Here is a 20,925-nt window from a genome sequence, read left to right as displayed (position 1 = left end):
TAAGGATGGTGTAGTAGATACCTATATTGATATCAAACATGTCATTATACTATTATCCCGTTCACTGATACGTGACGTATGGTACAGTTGTGTATATTTTGACACGGTTGGGTGGAGATATTAAGTGTTTATACTATATCTGGTACTTATTGTCTTGTCCCATGAGTTAGCATCTGTCACTTAAAATATCATCAAATTACGATACTTGATTAGTCGGGTAAAACGTCCTCACCTTAAGTCGAATTCGTATTTATTTATCTAACGATCGGGGATCAGTCTACAATATGGTTTCAACTAGCTATAACTAACACTTTACACCACCTTTTACTTATCTGTGTAGTTCAAATATTACAATAATACTGTTTTACTTTTGCGTGCAGAAAACACTTCGGACAAATCAAACGATACATGGCAGTGTCAAACACATGCCCAAACCCGTAGACACGTCCTATATTGATTCCACACTTTCGCAAACAACCTCCGTGTTGAGCTTAACCAATGCCGGGGTTTGACTCGGAACCAGGGTTGGCTAGGTTCTTTGTGCACGGAATCTATTTCATAACAGTTGATAGTTTATCATGTTGTTCCATCTTTCTTTCAACAACTCATCTGTTTTTATTAGAATAACTCTTTGATTCGGTGTTTCATTTCGTAAGTCTGCTGGGTAATATTAACTATGTAAAGTGTTTCACGGTTGCTTTATAATAAATAATAAATAATCAACCGCTTTGATTTGTGTTAAAAATTGTCGATTTAATAATTTATTTTTGCATGTTGATTCGTTTGGTGGGATGACAATATTTATTTGATTTCATGGTCAACTGTCGACACAGTATGCAAACAATTAGTAAGCAACATCGACGATCACCTAATCTTTCAAAACAAAAAATACTCATCGAAATAACACACCCGATCAACCAAAGTCAATACTTTATTTTGACCTAAATCAAAGAAGTTAATTTCCTATAAAAACCCGAGTCTGCATATAAATGGCGGTACAATACAATACGTCTTCAGATGATGGTTAAGGGGTATCTTGAAGTGTCAAATGCACAGGAGTAAACATATCAATCGAATAGGAAACATATTTAAGTTAATCATCCACCTTTAAAACAATACAAATATAGCATGTATTCTCTATAATGGTCGGTATATTATTTTAAAAAGCACTCGGCACTAACCAGGTCATATATGAGTATATATTTTAGAGCAATGAATATAATATCGATTTTGAGAAGTGGGAGAAAACAAGCAGGACTAGACAGGCTACCCTCATCACTGTCATGTACATACCTAGCATCAAATCCATGCCTTGCGCAGATGACTGGCCTGATAGGAGTACCCGAATTTTCAGAATGAGCCAATCATTAACTAAAACGAGTTTTCCACAAAGCTGTAATATTGGTGCCCGAGAAAGGGATTTACATCAGACCAATCGGCCACCGAACTACTTCAGTTTAAAATTATAAACTTGCAGGGATTAAAAAGATCACAATAGATCAAATAAGAATAAAATATTTAAATTAATGTCAACTGCAAGTTTTGCTGTGGGGATGATTGTCGTTACTACCTGTAATATTCTACCGGATAGCTAGCTATACGCTTGTCACTAACTCACGGCTATACACTCGTAATAGCGATATTTTTATAGTTTGAATTGAATGGTTTCCCATTCATAGCTCGGAAGATATCATGTTTTAAGCAGCACATAAGGGGATAGATGGTATAGGACTGGGGTAAATGGATCTTTAACATAGATAAAGCCTTTAATAAGTTGTTTACTTCAAAAGATGAAGAAGGTATAGTCACTGAATGGATGCTTGCGTGCCGATTCAAGCTTTGGTTACGGTCCAAAGGTGATGTTTGGGAAAGGGACAAGGTGACAAAATGTCAAACAATTTGAAAGCAAAGAACCATAAAAAGTACTAAGCAATATAAAAATGGAATCTGGTTATATCGAAATATTGCTGTTTTTAACGTTTTTAGGTTAAGTTATTATGTACTGGCAAAATTGATTTGGTATATTGTCAGTTTCTTCTTATACAATTGCAGAGTTTGTGCAGCTTCTTGTATTGTCCCCAGTTCCAAATGTATAATTCATTTGGAATTACTTTAGTTAGATGGCTTCCTATCACCAATTCATCTCACTTATCTCATTTCCAAACATGAAAGGGCTACTCCCCGAGCACTACTCGAGGTATTTCCACCATCAAAGGGGTAAAGGAATGTCGACCGATTCGGTTTTATTTAAACCTCTAACCGTGGAGGCTTTTTAACGGACTGAGAATGGAATGCAGACCATGTCATTGAGTCTGTGTTTCGTGTGTTACAAGACAATGGATTGAGTGTTTAAGACTGGGGTAAAATAGATGGTTTGTGTATGTTCTCACCATGAGGGTGCTAGACTCCCCTTTCTTGACTTAATCCTCCGTAGAACCTGTTTCAAATAACCCACATGATGTAAAGTTTCCAACTGGCAAATCTCCCTGGTGAATGTCGAATTGGAGCCAAATTACACATAAATAGTGCTTTTGACAGTAAACTTTGAAGTTTTTGTAATGTGTGCTTTATCTTATTCTGAATAATTAACTCTAATATTCGTAGTTATTTATAAAAAAAACCCCCACGACCGGACTGTTTAAACTGGTGGCTATTATACTCGCTGTCTACGACATTCGAATGCATCAAGCTTACATCTCTATCTACGTAAATGGACATAATTACATGGATATGAAAATGAGTTAGCCTATAAATAAAACTATGACCAATAAATTCACGATTTCATATATTTCGTTTTCCTTCAAGAGATGACCATTTTCTAACTTATTTCACGTAGTAAAGAAAATCCCCCCCCCCACCTCCGCATGGTGCCCGAGACGAAATTCCAATAATCCGAACATTACCAGAATATTTGTGCAGGAATATTGATTGTGTATGCATTCATTTCTTGTGTTAATCTAAACCATTAATTTGCCCTGTAATAACCATTTGAATTTCATAATATATACTTTGCGTGCTTCGGATGGATGGCGTTTAGCGAGTATATTAATGCTAACAGCGAGGTTACTAATATTGCACCCCCTTTACCCTGTATAGCACTACCAGACAAAAGCCTAAAACAAATGTCAACGGGAGTTTCAAAATTTTTTTAAAGATACATTCCCGGGTAAAAACTGGGTGATTTGATGATATATTTGGACTAAAAACATATTCAAACTAATTAATTTATCATAATTTTGCTTCGAATCCTTCTCAAAACATTGCAATTGTCAGGGAATAGCAGGCTATAAAAATCGATCAGAAGAGGTCATGTTTGTGTCACGTGACACAACGGGTGCGATGTCGGAGGAGAATGCATTGCATATACAAGACGATGTTGCCTTTATCTCTGACTATTTATTACAAATATTGAAGCCCAATTAAATTCTCGTATTATCCACTGCCCGCGTCTTTTTCCGTGATTTTTATCTCAGAAAGTGTTGTACGTCTAACTCTTCATAAAGTTTATCAAAATGTACATCAAGCGCTCAATCTCCGCGTGCAACCTGCGACGTCACGCGTGCAGCAACTCCTAATCGTCGGGCTGTCGATTAGGGAAACCCGTACATTTTTGTCTTGTATGTGATCCATGAGTGTTTTTCAAGGAATCCATTATTTTTCTAGTAAGATTGGATATTTCTACTTTCCATATATACCAAAACTGCCATACTTTTATTGGAAATAACCACCCGATAAATACTTTTCTGGGAACGTAGCTTTAACAGTGGCCAGAGAGGAATATTATGAACCACTTAGTAGCAAAATCACCCCAAATGTCAAAATGAATACAGCACATTTTAAAACCCCGCCATGTGGCGCAGGGTCCTATCGTTATTTAACTCCTCTATTGAGAGATATATGGGTATCATCCAATGGAAAAGAAATGATATCCAGTTTTTGGGTAATAATCTAATAGATCTTAAATACTCGTAAAGAAAAATTCGTTATCACCGAGTGTTAGATTGACCATGGAACTTTTGTGACATTTCATTTACAGGCCGAAAGGGTCATTTTAATTTGAAAAAAAACCCTACCCCAAAGTCCAAAGCTTCAAACGTAGCCAGACAAGAATTTACCAAATTGGAGGCGGGGGACTAGCTAGGGCATGATTGGCTGAAATTGTTAAAATTTGGCTTGATTCCGTGTAATTTCAGTGTAATTTGATAATCTTGACATTGATACGTAATTGTACAAAAGTACAAAATAAACAAAACAACTCAGCAACCCTAATTAATCTGTCATTCTTGAAAGACATCTATGCGTATATATAAGCACTGTGCGATTTCATTGAGTTTATTTGATATCAAATGTTAGTGGAGTAATTTGACAATTATATATGATCTTCTAATACAAACATAGGCATTTAAAAAGCACATTTGAAGATGCCAGTCTCCTTAAAGTTCTGCGGTAGCTCTTATTCGAAATTATTTCAGAACCCCTGCTTGTATTTGTTGAATCTAGCTGTTTTAGACACGGGCTCGTAGATACATGTATCAAATTTCTCTTCGTAATGGTTTTAGCAGCTATAGCCAATACTCTCAGCTCTGTTAAGTGGTATTTAAGGATTATGAGACGCTTATAAAACAACACTCCAGAATGTCACAGTATTTGATATAAAACAATACTCTTTTATCAAATACTGTGACATTCTGGAGTGTTGTTTCTGTAAAAAAAACCAAATCGTGTCATGGTACTTTACATCGACAAAATATAGAAATAAAGGTTCTAAAACGTATTTCAACTGCTTCGACATTTTAATTCGAAGGCATGTAGGCTACATTCTTGAATAAATATATTCACTGGCATTTCGCATGTAGGTAATTTCATGTAAATAAAGAGTAATGGTATAAAGTTCTCATAATTGATCATGGGAAAATGAGTTGATTGTGAGTACAGTTAAAATACTCAATTTGTCCATTTTTATTTTGTATCTTGTCAACCGATCATTGTAGTTTGTCCATCTGTATTATTAGAGTATATAGAATATAAAAGGGGGCGTGGCCATGGTGTATGTTGAGTAGCCAATCGACTATATTTCCATTATGTAAATATATTTATCTATTCGCCTGAAACATGCAAGATGTTTCATCTCTAAACACAAATTAAATAGAACAGAAATATCCAAACTATTCTTTCCTGCGCAAATGTTAAAAACAAAAAAAACCAAAAAAAACCCAAAAAAACCCCAAAAAACAAAAAAAAATTAAAGAAGTATTTATTTATTTTTCTTCACATTATTTATCTCTCATATGCTGTTTTATGCTTAGATATTTATTTTCTTAATGAATGTACCACCGCCATTTAAAAACTAGATATTGACAATGTGTTGTGTCAGCGATTACCGGCTGTTTGTTGAAGGATTTTTGTGATACCTGTATTATAATACATGTATTGTTACATGATGTTGGTATTCAGACAATCCACTGGATCAATTTATCAAATATCTTCAAACAACAACACCTTTTATGACGGGAGTTTCGAATTTATAGCACGTGTGTTGTCCATAGCCGATTCTAAATGAAGAATGTCTCCAACGCATTGCGTTTGCAGAATGATCCTAGTCAGTTGACAAACAGTGTGGGGGTCGTCATGGGTTCGCAGATGTGTCCTAAGAACGCATATTTCAAATGTAGAAAGCTCTTTAATATGGTAGTGTCAGACATGAGAATGTATACTAGGATGTCCTTTTATCGCAATTAACTATCTTTTCATTTTTCATTGAAGTGTGGTTAACAGTTTTTAAGTTTAGAATCATGACATTGGTTGATTAGATTCTTAGTAACCAGTAACCTCCATAGCAACTTTGTAGATTGGCCATTGTTTGGGCTGGATGTTCCCACAATGCAGGCTACACAGATTACGGATCTTGAACATGTTTTAAATATATTGTCTTAAGTACATCATTTTACTGTTATCATGTTCTACATACTAGGGTGTTGGATCAACACTCATTTTTTTGGTGAGAATGTAATTTCGAAATTCGGCTCGAGTCGAGATCAACATTCCATTTTGATGACCCTATTGCCAGAGACCGTAACTACCTACAGGTCCAAACAGTGTTTTGGTTCAGTTTTGACTTTTTAAATTTTGCCTCGACACCCTAGCGTTGTTTATCAATAATGCTTATTTATGATATCCAAAAAGGATGGAAAATATTGCAAAAATTTGGTTTCGAATAGCCATGCCAATAACAACAACAATAGCAATATCCATAACAATAGGTGGACATGAAGGTAGAGCAAGGGTCTATGTCAAGATCCATCTGGAGAGTGTACCTCCGATAAACAATAAGAATTGAATGAATATTATAATACATATTAGCATATATTGAAATAATTATAGTCATTGATCTCAGAACACAACCTGTGTTTTGCTTGGTTAACTCGATCTTTAAGATAGCCAATCGAGAATGTCATTCAATTGTCAAATACCATCTACCATCTTCACTTGAGTAAATAATGTCTTCATTATATCCACTCGCCATTTCTTCTCACCAACAGGACACAAAATATTCCTTAAAATATCACGTTGTCTCGTGCCCATATTAATGGGTCACACACGGGATATTTTTACACTAATATGTTTTTTTTTCCAATAAACTATAATAAATATTTGAAGGGATGCAATATGATTGAAAAAATCCGCGTTCTTACTGCGACCTGAATAACGATGGTTCCGTTAAAAAATATAGATATGGAACTTCATCCCAATTATCACATTTTGTACCCCCCATTAACATTTAATGTCCCATAAGAAATGAAATGAAATGGGGTTTAACGTCTTACTGTACTGCTCCAGCTGGACTAATGCAGATGGGCACACATCACACAGTGTACTATGAGGGAAATTTTGCCCGTACGGCGGCACTACGACTTACTCTTATTTCGAATTCCATTTGCCAAGGGTTCTCTTACGTGCATACCAACGTGTACACGGGACCTCTGGCTTTTCGTGACAACCGAAAAACTATACATTGCCTCTTGCTAGGCCCTCATTCTTGTACCACTAACAGGGGGTGGGGGCACCCCGGAAAAGTCCGATGAACATTCTCTGCCAACACCGGAATCGAACATGGGATCTCCAGGTTAGCGAGCCAACGCCTTATTCACTAATCCACCGTAGCCCCCCTCTGTCATAAAAAATGTCAAACGATTCCGTTCATTTTCTATAATGTGTTTAGACTTTCACAGATCAGTCTTTCTCGAAAAAATATACTTTCCTAATCTTACCAGAACAACGCAAATACCGTGTTTGCTAAAACATATTATGTCTTTCATGTGGTTTAAAGAGAAATTAATTATCTTTTTTCGCCACGAAAATAAATGTTGTTATATTATAATCAAAATATATAGACTCATTCAAAATCCAAACACTGACCAATTTTGTATGTGGTATTTTCACGGGCATTCATTAAACTATTTAGAAAAAAAAAACAACACTTAAACTAAGACAATTCGAAAACTGAAAGGTAAAACGTCTACATCAACCATGTCTGGGTAGTTTTCTCAAAAGAACGTCGTATAATTCAATTTGAACATAATCCATGTAACACAGTTATGGCGGATCACTTGAAGTCTAAAATTATTATTTTATCATCCTGCAAAAGCCACCTTAAGTTTTATCATTATTGGGCTGTGTTTGTTAATATGTTGTTTATAAAGGTAAACGTTCTTTTTTCCAGAACAATCTGTTTAGAAATTAAAAATATATCATTTAAGGGTTGGGAACATGGCGTTTGTTTTGTAGACTTTTAGTCTCATGTATATATTTTTCCGCAAATCGACATTCTCCTCGACGCCATTTTCTAGAACAACTTCGAAAACCAATAACCGATCTTTAAGTCAACATCAAGTCTGGCACGAGTTGACGAAGACACGACAATTCTTGCGATATTTAGTTTTAGCAGATGTCCCTCTCTTCAAACAGGAAATCAAACGCTTCGAACTCATCAAATTAAAGCAACATAATTCATCTTTTTAGACTGAAGAGGGATGACAAAGGGCGGTAAATCATGATATAAAAGTTTGTCTAGTAAACAAGGTGTTTGTTCACTACATGGTTGAATATGTTGAACATTGATTAAAAGACCAAGTGATGGAGTCATACAACCCTCCTGTTAATATACAAACACTAACATCCCCCCTTGTTTCATTCTATACAACTCAATCAAAAGTAGTAAGCACTGGATGTACCCGACTATGATATTTAGGACTACAGTCGGTAACAGCAAGTAAAGAAAATATCCTATGGATGGTATAAGTAAAACTGAACAATATTGCAATTGGAAAACAAACCCTATTTAAAAAGTGGCACCAACTCTTCCGAGAAAGAAAGCATACACTGGCCCGTAGGTTAAAACACAGGAATTTGTCGCCCTGGAAAGAATGGGGTAATAGAAGTTTCATATTATATAGATAATGGTGGTTTCTTCATGAAGTCCGCATATGCGTACATGATGCAAAACGAGGCATAATTTATTGATACACCTTTACTTGTCTTTATTATCATCGTGTACGTGTACAAACATTTCTGACATGACACAAATATTCCTTTAGTTTCATAAACCCATGTGGGTTAATTATATATTTACACGGGAAAAGCCATAACGTATATTAAGTAGAATGCCCGCAAGGGCAATACCAAACATCCAAAGAGGTAAAATGTCACCGCTTCGCCATTCTCTATACCAAGTCTGTTAAACTGCCATGATGTTAAAACACAACAATTCTATCCCACTCTTCCAGTTAACAGAGCTAGTTCAATAGAATCCAGATACTCATATTTTCAAATCCAAGATGTAATGTAGACATAGTTTCAACCGAAGCTTTCACTTCATTTTTAAGGTCTTATGAGTTCGTCGATTTGACAATCATTTATTAGAAACAAACGTGTCATAAATACTGGAAATTCTTTCTTTTTTTCTCTTGTCACTCGGTGGTGATATTTTCAGTACCCCGGAGACATTGTACATAACTGTCTATATTGGCCTACCGAGCTTTGTCAAGATTTGTATGCTGAAGATTTCAGACACTTTACACCACTATATTTTGCCAGTTTTTTTTAAGCAAATAATCCCTTTTCTCCACGATTTTCTTCTTTTATTATTCCGTTATCATAACTATTTCAGGGGAGCTAATATTATTTTTTGTGAAGAAAGGCGTTTCTGTTATTGTGGGATTAAGTTTGTGTTGAGTATTTATTCCAATGTATTGGCATTGTGGTAGTAATTTGCTTCAGGCTAATTACACACATCGCAGTAAGGCATAGTTGCCTGTCAAAAAATGCAAATGTTGTATTTGAGTTAATGCCAAAAAATATTGGCTTAGAATGTTAAAACATTTAAATTATTTTAATCAGAAATGCTTTGCGATTGAATTCTGCACACCTACGACATTATTGTTAAGCATATAATTAATATTCTTTTTTTTTGTTGAAAATATGACACAAGTTATGTTATCTTTAACAGCCATTTAGTTAATAATTATGTTGTATATTTCTTAATCTGTAAAAAGAACAGCCACCCAGTCCACAATCCACTATTTAAAGGGTTTGTTAGAATGTTTTTTTTTTGATGCAAAAGTCATTTGACCATTTTCAGCTATATTAAACTGAATGTCAAACACCCATTTTTGGTGTACTTCTTTGAAGTGTGAAATTCTTTACATTGTGCGATCGATAGTCGCTATAGAGAAATCACTTTGTTTCTTTTTTTTTCAAATATTTTGCACGAGGACAATAAATATTAGAATGTACTAATAATATCACGAGTTAGCATGTCTACTAAATATGAAAGTGTAAAGTGTATTAGCATGAATTACAGGCAAATTTGCCTGTTTTGAACAATGTTATGCTTTTATATACGAAGTACATTTAGACGCACTGCAAATAAGCATCGCTCAAGTGAAGAGCCTTGTCGAACGGCTGCAAAGAAAATTCAGCAAATCTAGATCTAAGATTTCATTGAATTTTTTCTGAGCCAATATGTATCCTAAAGCAACCATTTTGAGCATCTGTTAAGCTGATAAAACCAGGAGATAAGAGTTATCTGAACAAATTCGGCAAAGGCTGAGAAACACAAATATATATTTTTTATGCATGGGGGAGTATGTTTGTATTTTGGGAAAATACATGTCTGTGCTTTTTTATACGACTGTAAACAAGATAAGCCTGTCATTTTATGTAGCGTCCAGTAAATGATGAAAACTTCACACAAATAAATGAATACAATGAACATTTGTTTTTTAGACATTCTCACGTTATTGTATCAACACGTTTCATACACCCGAGTTTATTTTGAATTGTTACTAAATGTAATTAACATCCCCGGACAAATATTGTATTACTTTACTTTGCTGATGGCACAAATGTTTTCGTTTTTCTGCAAGAACCTCAAAGTTGGGGACGATTCAATATTTATTTTATACTTATTTACGTGTTTTCGTTGTTATTTTAACAACTTTAATTTAATGTATCTTAAACTGAAAAAAAAAAAATTCTTTGCAAAAAGATATAGATTGAAGATATAGATTTCACTTCACCTACATATTGTCAGCATGAAACTTTAAGCGCTTATCTTCTGCATGATAATGATGTAAATTGAGGTCTGTTTTTTTTGTCCAATGATTTCTACATTTTTCCGGTGCCAAAAAAGATATCGGTTTATATGTTACCTAAATCTTATTTGCATAACATTTCAAGTTATATTCCCTAGTTCGACAACTCCTATGTTTTCTAAAACCATTTTTATTTTCATTCACAGATGATAAAGCGAAGTAAAAGTTATGTATTTGGAAATTCAATATTTTCCATGATTTCTAACTGTCTTTTTTACTCATATTTACAGATGATCTTTTAAATTGTTTCGTGTGTAGCGCATTATACAAAGGTTTTCGAGAAATTGATCACACAACTGGTGCTTCATTTGAATGGTGAGAATTTATAGTATTTTAGTGTATATGTAGTTATATATTACTGACATGCCTTTATGTTCAATGACGATTGAAATGTTGGCATATGCAAATAAACACTCTGAAACCAGCAATATACTAAATTTTAACCTTATTTCCAAGAAAGATTTATCCATGCTAAACTACAATATTGCTATATTACCCAAATTAATTATAGTCATGTTTTTTTTCTTTGAGTATGCGTAAGCCCACGTCTTGCAGAAACCACGTTCTTCATATCAAACGTCTCTTGTGATTATAATAGTTGGCCTACAATTCTGAAATACAATTACTGATTCAAACCCATGATAAAACCAGGGTCGATTTAAGACCTGATCTTCAACATTTTGTTTGGTCTACTCAATGCTCTCATTTAATGTTATGCGTTCTCTATGATTATGATATACTTATTATAATGACAATAACATGGCTGTTATACCAGTCATAGATACACGTACAATGTAGACTATTATTATCGAGTATAAGGTATGTTTTATATGAAAGAACAAGATATAATCTGGTAATTTTGTGATTTAACAACACGATTTGTACGTAAGAATCTGCATGTAGGTAAATGTATATCAACGCTCAAACTATTTTAGAACAAATTAGGCCAGGTTGTGCGGGTATTCGAAACTTTATTCGGTAATAACGTTTCAGGAATAACAAAATGAAATTTTGGAATTGGAACTAGTATCTTGACATGATTATTGTGGTTCAAAATCCTACTTGAATGTTATTTTATAATCTACGTAACCCATTAGTGTAAAGGGATTTACAACCTGAAACCTTCATTATAAAGTGTAATGTACAGCGAGACCCCATAAATTGTGAAATTGCATGCACATTTCCATCCATATTTTTCGTGCAATTCGATATTGCAAGGATATATTCATGTTCCTGAAGCAACGATTGCGAGTTTTACAACATCTAGTCGTTGCTAGATTAGTCTGAAATTCCCAAACTTTTAGGTAAATTATCTCCCTTTATCGATGATATTTTCTATCCATGAATTTGAGAGACCCTGAGCTGGGCCCACGGATCCATGACCTATCGAAATTAGTGTAGAGTATAAGATGGACGTAGTTAGACCGAGCATTCTATTCAAGATGGGATATATTAGGCTACAGTGCCTCCTGTTTCCCATCCATTAAATATAACATAACACAATTACCTGTCAATTGTATGAAAAATTATTGCATACTCGATAATTTACCACTCCCAGCCGAACAAATAGGCCTACCTTCAACATAGATATGTTTCATTTAAACCAAAGAATTATATATATATATATATATATATATATATATATATATATATATATATATATATGCTTTTATTCGGACTCCTATTTTTAAAGCAAATCTTACAAAACTCATTTACGTTTCTATAATTATCCATACAAGAGCTGGAAAGTCTGAAATTATGTTAGATAATGAAATACATTTCATTCAAGCCTATTTCATTTTATCTACAATACTGTATGTTTTATATTCTTTGAAGCCATAATTATTATGAATAATGTTACTCCACATTTTTGACATGTCAATTATTGCAAAAAACATAAACACAACCTTTCATATTTTAAGTGAAATTATGTGTAGAAATATGTATGTGATTTGTTTTTATTGGTATTTTATGTTTTTGCTTTCCTATGGTTTGAATGAACGAATTTATAATATGAATAAGTGGAGTTATTAAAGTACTATGCTTGGTTAATCAATATGAAATATATTTCTCTTTTTATAATATTGTCCTGGTGTAGAAAATGGGATATAGCTGATTTCTTCTGAGAGTAGACGTTGTATCGTCTAAATTCTCCCTTCTTTCAAAACACACGTGAACAGTTTCAAAATGACGAAACGGTATTGTTTATTGATCTTAGTGGTCTGTTTTGAATATAATCAAGAGGAATTGTTTTGAGTATAGTGTCTCAAGAAAGTCAATGAAACCCCATATTATGCCCCGGGGGCAAAATTATACTTTTTCTTTCTCAAATCGGGATTAAACACTCCTTAACACCCGAGACCGTTGAAAAGGTGCAAGGTTACCAAAACCATCTTTCTATGCAATGTTTACCCCACTATTATTTTCAATAAGACTTCATAGTGGAGTCTATTCGTCCCTTTATGTATAAATAGATTCTTTTATAATAGGCGAGTTTTTGTGTGAGAGAAATAGGTCGTACTACATCATATAATAGATACTGATTTTATAAACGACGTGAATATAAGAGTTGAAGGGTAGGTAAACGTATAAACATTAACTTGTGTTATTATGTTGGATGAAATAGTCGTGAAAGTTATATCTATGAGAACAGTGCGGCTTTAGGATTTACTTTAAACAATGGTATAAACGGACCTGTCAGTTACATAGGTAAATATATTCCGTTATGTTAGATTTAATTAGTGAAAGTTTTAAAGGATATATATTAGAATATTGTTGGTGTGTTGTTATATAGGTTTGGAAGGAATAGAGTTAAAGTAGAGGACACACTTTTATCCTGAACGATGGTGTAATTATACGGCCAACTGAAATACATTTAATTAGTATCCTATATTAAAACAGCTTTATAAGTTGAAGGTTATGCTGGCATTGTTGCGTTTTATATTTATCGTAAACGATAAAGCAAACATATTAAATAGATATGGTATAGATAAATATCTTCAACACTCAGTTTTGAAACTTAGAATGAAAACTTTGGAATATGTTATTATGTATTTAAATTTACTGTTAGACTTTTAGGATATTATGTAATGGAGCTGTTGTCTAATTGATTATTAAATATTTTGTGAGTTAATTTAGCCGCCTAAGATTATCACTATTCATGGTTATAGTTATTAGAATCACAAAAGTTGCGTGTGCCTAGAATGGGGTGCTTAAACAATGCTGGTTCATCAATGTATTAAGCCTAGTAGTTCTTGAAAGCACGTCGATTTGGTTCTTCACTTTGACTTGTGATCATATTGCATGTTCTCATACTTAATCTTTTGAGTCTGTATGTTGGTTCATTTTCATACATTAAGTAATATAGGCACTCACGTAATAACGGACACTGACTTGAGACCTAATAATGGCTTACTATGAGGACCAATCTTAACACATCCAGGTACTCTATATTTACAAATCTTTACAATTTTATTATCTGTATCAAAATATATTGATTTCACCTATCATTTTTATTTGTCCAGTAACATCAAACTGATTTTCGATTATTCGACGAATATTGTTTCGGTTTAATTTGGATGAACCGGATTCACGGATTAAATAACATGGTATTTGTTTTTCAATAAAAGGTGAATATTTGAAGTGCAAGAAAAATGACGACTGTGCTTGATGATGTTGTAAACATCAGGATCTAGAATATTTTATTTTCCCAATCAGTGGCCCTATATTATACTGATTTATATTTTTTGTAACAAAATTGGTATACTTGGTTCAATGTTGTATCAGAAGATAATGTGGTGATTTATCTTTGTCCATTGAACACAAATCGAACTTCATGTTTATTAAAGGTCATCTTAATATGAAACTGTATTCCAATCTTTTGTTTGAAAATATTTTTTTCTGTGAGAAAGTTAAGTTAGTGAGGGGCGGGGCGGGGCGGGGTGGGGTGGGGGCTGCTAATATGCAAAACGGGTAAGCGTGTTGTTTAGATGTTTATGTACACGTGGTTGTCATTGTCAACGGGGATTTATAATTATAAAGCCACACCCTTGATTTATTAATTCGCCGGTTAAAATTTCAAAGTAGGCTTAAAAGGTTTAATTTTGAAAAAAAAAAAAAAATCCTCTTTCCATAATGATATTTGAAGCCTATTATCTGCCTTTTTAAAAAAACACTGTTGTAAAATGATAGATTCAAATTCTACTAAACCCGGCTGAATTTATATCTACAGATAAGTGCCAAGATGCATCATTTACAACTAAAACTCCGCATCGAAAAAAACAAACAGCACATGACTACAACACAAACTATGCGAATTTGAAAAAAGGTTTGAATCGGTACCTACTTTGGCTCGGTACCCGATATAGCTTGATATCAGGTTTGACACCCTTGACCTTTTTGCAATGATAGACAAACATTAAACTTAGCAGACCAAATGGTAAAAGTAATAAGTAAAAATGAAAACAAAACGAAATGAAATGAAATGAAATAGAGTTTAACATCCTACTGTTCTGCTCCTATACTGGGCTAATTAAGACGTGCATACGCAATACAGTGTGCTATGAGGGAAATTTTGCCCGGGCAGCGGCACTATCGCCTACTCTTATATCGAATTCCAACTGCCAAGGGATCTTTTACGTGCATTCCAATGTATACGCGGGACCTCTGTTTTTCGTGTCATCCGAAGGACTAGACAGCTGTCCTTGTCAGGCCCTCCGTTCTGCTCCACTGAAAAGGGGAAAACACGTCGGAAAATCCCGATGAACTTTCTCGGCCAATGCAGGGATCGAAAAACAAAACGAAATACAACATCAAGTCAAAGATGTATACTAATGAATAATACTTGGCTCATGTTAAAAAGCTTTCTTGTGTTTTATAAAATAGTTAACAAGTTGTCATTGTTATCAAATGTGTTTCGTATCAAAACAGAAAGCCCCGGCCCCTTCCCCGCTAAATACTCCCCTGGTCTACGAACTAGTTTTGAGATTTGTTTTTTGTAATATGACCAAGCATATCCTGCCTCGCCAATGATACACAGTGTATAATATTCTAATCATTATTATTTTTTTTATAGGTAAGATGTAATTTTCTAATATTTATATTTCCAGATGATAAATAAAAACATGGGGAATAGATTAATTTGTTTATTGGTGATGGTTGCCATGGGATCTTGTGTTGATCTTACTAAAGCTGGTAGGTTAGCCCCTTATGTTTCTATTCCATTCCCATGTTTTGGCCCCATCCTTAATAGAAGGAAGGGACTATTAAAATGAGTTCGTTATTTGAACAGAACACCCCTATTAATCGTTCGGATAACGATAGTGGATTAATATTTCGGTCATTTTAGACTAACATACGGTCAATTGTGCAATACCAGGGATTTTAAATTTTGCCCGGAAAGTGGGGTTTCCATAACTTTTTATCGAATTCCAGTTCTTTTTCGTGCACGTCTATTGGTACACGGGGATACATCGACTTTTCATTCCGCTCCAACGAGTAGACAACACTTTACTTATCACATTATTCCCACAAATAGGCTTATAATAAATAAACATTTTTGCTGTCCATTCATTTATGACATATTTTTTTTCGAAATTTCAGATTTGTGCGACGTTAATGGTAGTTACGAGGTCTTTATTCGTGGTATCAGGGAAGATACACAAATAGGTAATGTCGAATATTGTTTTTTTGTTTCTATAAACACCTTGTATTTATGATAAATATAATAATTCGAAGAAATTCAGTATGCCCCTTTGTAATATTCCTTAAGATCGTTCTAAACATTGTCCAAATTGGTTGAGCAGATTTCCACTAATTCGTTTCGTAACAGTTTTGTGGTTTTGCTTGTGGCTCTTTGTGGACATTTGTTTCCCTTTTGGCTAAGGCAACTATCAAATGCTAAAGACTGGATGATTGCAAATTAATGCTATTTAAAGCTATTTAAAGGAAGACTGCATTTACAGAGAAGCTAAAATTTATTAAGACAATCGAAACAAAGCACAGACATTGTAAGCCACAAAAGAATGGATGAATAGGCCAAGGTTCGTCTGTAATTGTCGACTTCGTTGCACAGTCGACGGTCTGCAACACTTTAACCCAAACTATATAAGTTACATGTAACACAAGCAACACGTGAGAAATAGCAATGTCCTTTGGTAATTGTAAGTGAGATTCATTCCAAGTAGCCAATATATATAGAGAATCTCCTACCAGTCTTTTTTGATATCAAAAAATATCAACACAAGTTGATAAAGTAACAAAAAACGAGGCTCTGCCGAGTTTTTTTTTACTTTATCAACGAGTTTTGATATTTTTTGATATCAAAAAAGACGAGTAGGAGATTTTATTTATCACCCAATCCCTTCTTACATGCACAAATAGATAAATATAATTCTTTGCTGTAGATTTCACTTTTACTGAACATTACGGCGTAGTAATACATCATTTTTTGACAGCAATTCAACCATTGCAAGGTCCTTTATATTGACCCAGTGTTTCCATCAAGGTCAATTGAATAACAATAGTTCATTTTTAATAAAAAAAAAAGTTACTTTTAATAATAAATGAACTGTTCTTTGAAAATAAAAAAAGTAGTTCCTTTTCAACTGACCAATCAAATTCATGTATAGCGATATCTCCTAAGTAGATTATAAAATATATCACACAAGCGATATCTACTGTAGAATGTATTATTGGGTGATAAAATCACTATTTTTACATGCTGTTTCTAATATTCAGGTGAAGTTATTTATACCATAAATTTCGCTGGTACGCCAAACGAAATTATTCTACAGCAAGCAGCAAACAGTTTCTTTGATTTCGACCCTCAGACGAGGAATGTGACTATAAAAGCTGGATTAGACAGGGAAACACAGGGAGAAAAATTAACATTTAAAGTGTCATGTAAAGTGAATACAACTAATGCTCCAACAGTGAGTAACCCTTCTTTTATAGTTTCTGTCAAGGTGATCAAAACACGCTATTATATAACAATGAACACCCAGTATTTCAGAAATTAAAGTCCAGTCACCAATTTGTCGTGATTTACGTCTGCTAGCCTTTATCGATATTGGTGATGGAAGGGGCACAACTCCAGTCGATGGGTTCCCGAACCTTCTTGAGTTACGAACTTATTTCTCTATTGACAACAATCTTGGCCTTTAACTTTTGATCATGTCATGCAGTTTAGCCTTTAAATCAGCAAAGAAATAAATATAAATGCTGTTTATCAACCTACTGTTCTTCGCCAACTCGGCTAATGAAGAAAGAAACCAGCAAAGATCCCAGCGTGTCACAGTTATCTGATTAAAATCTGGAAGGGGTTGACCGTTTCGATTTTTTTACTTCACTGGGTATAATGAGCCTAGAGACTAAGTGTTATTTGTCTCAGGAATTTTCTAGAATGGACCTTTTATTGCAACCTGACCTTTCCGCCTCAAAAATCAATGACATTAGTGGACCTACTCCAACCGCGGAATCGCTTGTGGGACGGGTGAAGAATTTAACATACATAAATTTGACCACAGTTTCGTGTCCATGCATGGGGATTTATTATAGGAAACATCTCAAATTCTAAGCTTGGCGAATGTTGAAATATTTGTACCATGACGTCAATTTAAAACAAAATATATTTTCTGAAATGACCTAAGTGATTTTTGTTTCTAACAACATTTTGGAAGTTGAAATTCAACTGAAGTACGATTTAGAGTTAAACAAGTTTGCTGAATATTTGAGTTGGGTTAATACAGGAGTGTATGTTTCAGGTTTAATAATACATCGGTATATTTTCTAGTTTTAATTCAACTGTGTATATTTCTTGATCCCCGTGTCCTTGTCAGTGGTGCAAAACCGAGGACCTGGCAAGGGATAATGTATAGTCGTTCCGGCGGAACAAAAAACTGAGGTCCTGTGTACACATTGGGGTGCACGTAAAAGGTCCCTTGGCAGTTTGAATTAGATATAAGAGTAGGCCGAAACGCCGCTGCCCGGGCAAAATTGCCTTCATATCATACTGTGTGGCGTATGCTCGTTATGTAAGGTTAATATCTGTGTATGTTTCAGGTTGATATAATTATGCTTTGCGTATTTAACGTTGATATAATTGTGTATGTTTTACTTATTTCAGGTTGATATAACTGTGAATGTATTAATAGTTGATGTCAATGACAATTCACCGAATTTTACTGTAAATACTTATTATTTGAACATAAGTGAGGTAAGATAAGATAATATTCGCGTATTTTATGTTGAAATCTGTTCACAATTGAACCCACTTAACACCAATTTGAAAGCCTTCATCGTTATACCCCTTGTGTTATGTTTTACTTCAATTATAAAAAAAAACTGGCTTTCTGGCTTCCACAAGAAACTACTTAAAGAAGAACGAGGGAGCAGTCTGGTTTAAAATATCTAAATTTCCTTTCGTTTATTTGTTTGGATTTTGTGGGTTATACTTTCGATAGCCTCTATTCCATATAGATCTGACAGACTTGCAAAGGAGGTCACGTCAGGATTCACACAGAAAATGATTTATATTTAACTCTTTTTTTTCTAATTCCTCTAAAACTCTATCAGGCCCAACTATCGCCAAGACATAATATTAAACAAAATTAGTTTGCAGTATTATGGTTTTTTGTTTGTTTTTTAATATGATTTTGTTGTAATGTAGATTTTTTTTAAAAGGATGTTCCTGTGGGTCAGAATATTGTGACTAATATTAAAGCCAACGATTCAGATCCTGGACAAAATGGACAGATTTTGTATGATATCGTTCAAGGCCAATATTCTGTAAGTTTACCATTGCCTTCTTACATTTCGTTGATTGGACATTAGGACATATTTTCCAACGTGGTTTCCCCTTGTCAGTGGTGCAGGACGGGGACGGCCTGACAAGGAAAGCTGTCTAATCGTTCAGATGGGACGAAAAACCGAGGTCCCGTATATAAAGCAGTTGGAATTCGAAGTACGAGTAGGCCATAGTGTCGATGTCCGGTCAAAACTTCCCTCATAGCACACTGTATTACGTACGCCCGTCTTCATTAGCCCACTCGGAGCAGAACAGTAGGACGTTAAACCCCATTTCATTTCATTAGAAAATACGAACGATAACTGTGGTTATTATTCACCATAATCCAACTCATCAAATATTTAAAACCAAGGCGTATGGGTGGAAAGAGGATGTGAGCTTACATTGTTATTCCTAGATTTGATATCCAAGATTCTCATTTGATAGTCGTTTGAGTAGGGTCCACTTGTGCACAGGTTGCTGTGCACATGAATTAAGAGTTATTGGTGGGGGGGGGGGGGGTGGATGGCCGAATGGTTAGCACGCGTGCGCTGTATCATAAGGTCAGTCATTGAGTCAACTGGCAGGGTTTCGATTCCCCGGTTGTACATGACAAGGAGTAGGGTCGCCTGTCCAACCTCGTGGGTTTTCTCCGGGTCATCCGGTTTCCTCCCACAGCTAAAGACCCCTACGCACAAGCGAATTATTGAAATAAAATTAAACCATGTGTTAGTCCCGAAATGACCTAGTTTGTGTCGAGTGGACGTTAAACCCCATCTCTCTCTCTCTCTCTCTCTCTCTCTCTCTCTCTCTCTTATGTATTTAGCTAAAACACATAAAGATGGCGATGTAAAATAAATAGAAACAAATGTAAACTTTAAGTGGTGATAGACTGATTTAGAATTGATTGATTTAAATGACATTTGGGTCAAAGTATCTTTGATTGTGTCTGGTCTTAAATAAAATCCTTATACGGCATTTAGTAATTGAATATATAATATTACAACACAATTTATATGGAAAACAATCACTGAGTTTATTTCACACTACATTTCAACAAGTTATTTACTTGAGAACGACAAGAGGAACTTGTTGAAACGTAGTGTGAAATAAAGTCAGTGATTGTTTTCCATGTAAATTGTGTTTTGATATGGTCTTAAATAAATAACCTTTAGTCTGTCATGTTGGGAATATTGAATCATTGAATATTGATATTGCCATTATTTATTTTTAAAGCTACTTCATTGCAGTTTATAATATCCAAATTATTACCCGATGTGCACTATTAATTACTGTCGTTTTCAGGAATATTTTGAAATAGAAGATAAGGTAAAAACTGTCATTCGTCTGAATAAATCCTTGGATTATGAACAACTTAAAATCATGACATTAAATATTTCAGCGAAGGTGAGTCAATAGTTTACACTTGTCTGTGTTGTCAGTTTAACAAGGGAACTGATACAATGTACTGATTAGTATGTATATCTG

At 34.4% G+C, this 20,925-nt stretch overlaps 1 protein-coding gene across 6 annotated transcripts in view; it reads left to right on the top strand.

The window, feature by feature from the left end:
* The window catches only part of LOC126832638 (cadherin EGF LAG seven-pass G-type receptor 2), a 57,876-nt gene that overhangs the window by 14,957 nt on the left and 21,994 nt on the right, over nt 1–20,925 (top strand). For 4 of the 6 annotated variants that reach the window (XM_050563499.2, XM_050563527.2, XM_050563519.2 and 1 more), the window contains exons 2-8: nt 10,883–10,967; nt 15,761–15,845; nt 16,254–16,319; nt 17,391–17,584; nt 18,778–18,867; nt 19,335–19,439; nt 20,743–20,844. In XM_050563499.2, coding sequence (XP_050419456.1) covers nt 10,965–10,967; nt 15,761–15,845; nt 16,254–16,319; nt 17,391–17,584; nt 18,778–18,867; nt 19,335–19,439; nt 20,743–20,844 — 645 coding nt within the window. In that variant the 5' untranslated portion in view covers nt 10,883–10,964. Of the gene's footprint in view, nt 1–10,882; nt 10,968–13,220; nt 13,362–15,760; nt 15,846–16,253; nt 16,320–17,390; nt 17,585–18,777; nt 18,868–19,334; nt 19,440–20,742; nt 20,845–20,925 lie in introns of those variants that run through there. The other 2 variants (XM_050563505.2, XM_050563513.2) reach the window with 2 other exon arrangements.

The sequence above is a fragment of the Patella vulgata genome, chromosome 1 (genome assembly GCF_932274485.2).
Source record: "Patella vulgata chromosome 1, xgPatVulg1.2, whole genome shotgun sequence".
NCBI classification, from domain to species: domain Eukaryota; kingdom Metazoa; phylum Mollusca; class Gastropoda; family Patellidae; genus Patella; species Patella vulgata.
The sequence above is the reverse complement of the archived record's forward strand: the minus strand, read 5'-3'. Positions and strand labels throughout refer to the sequence as shown.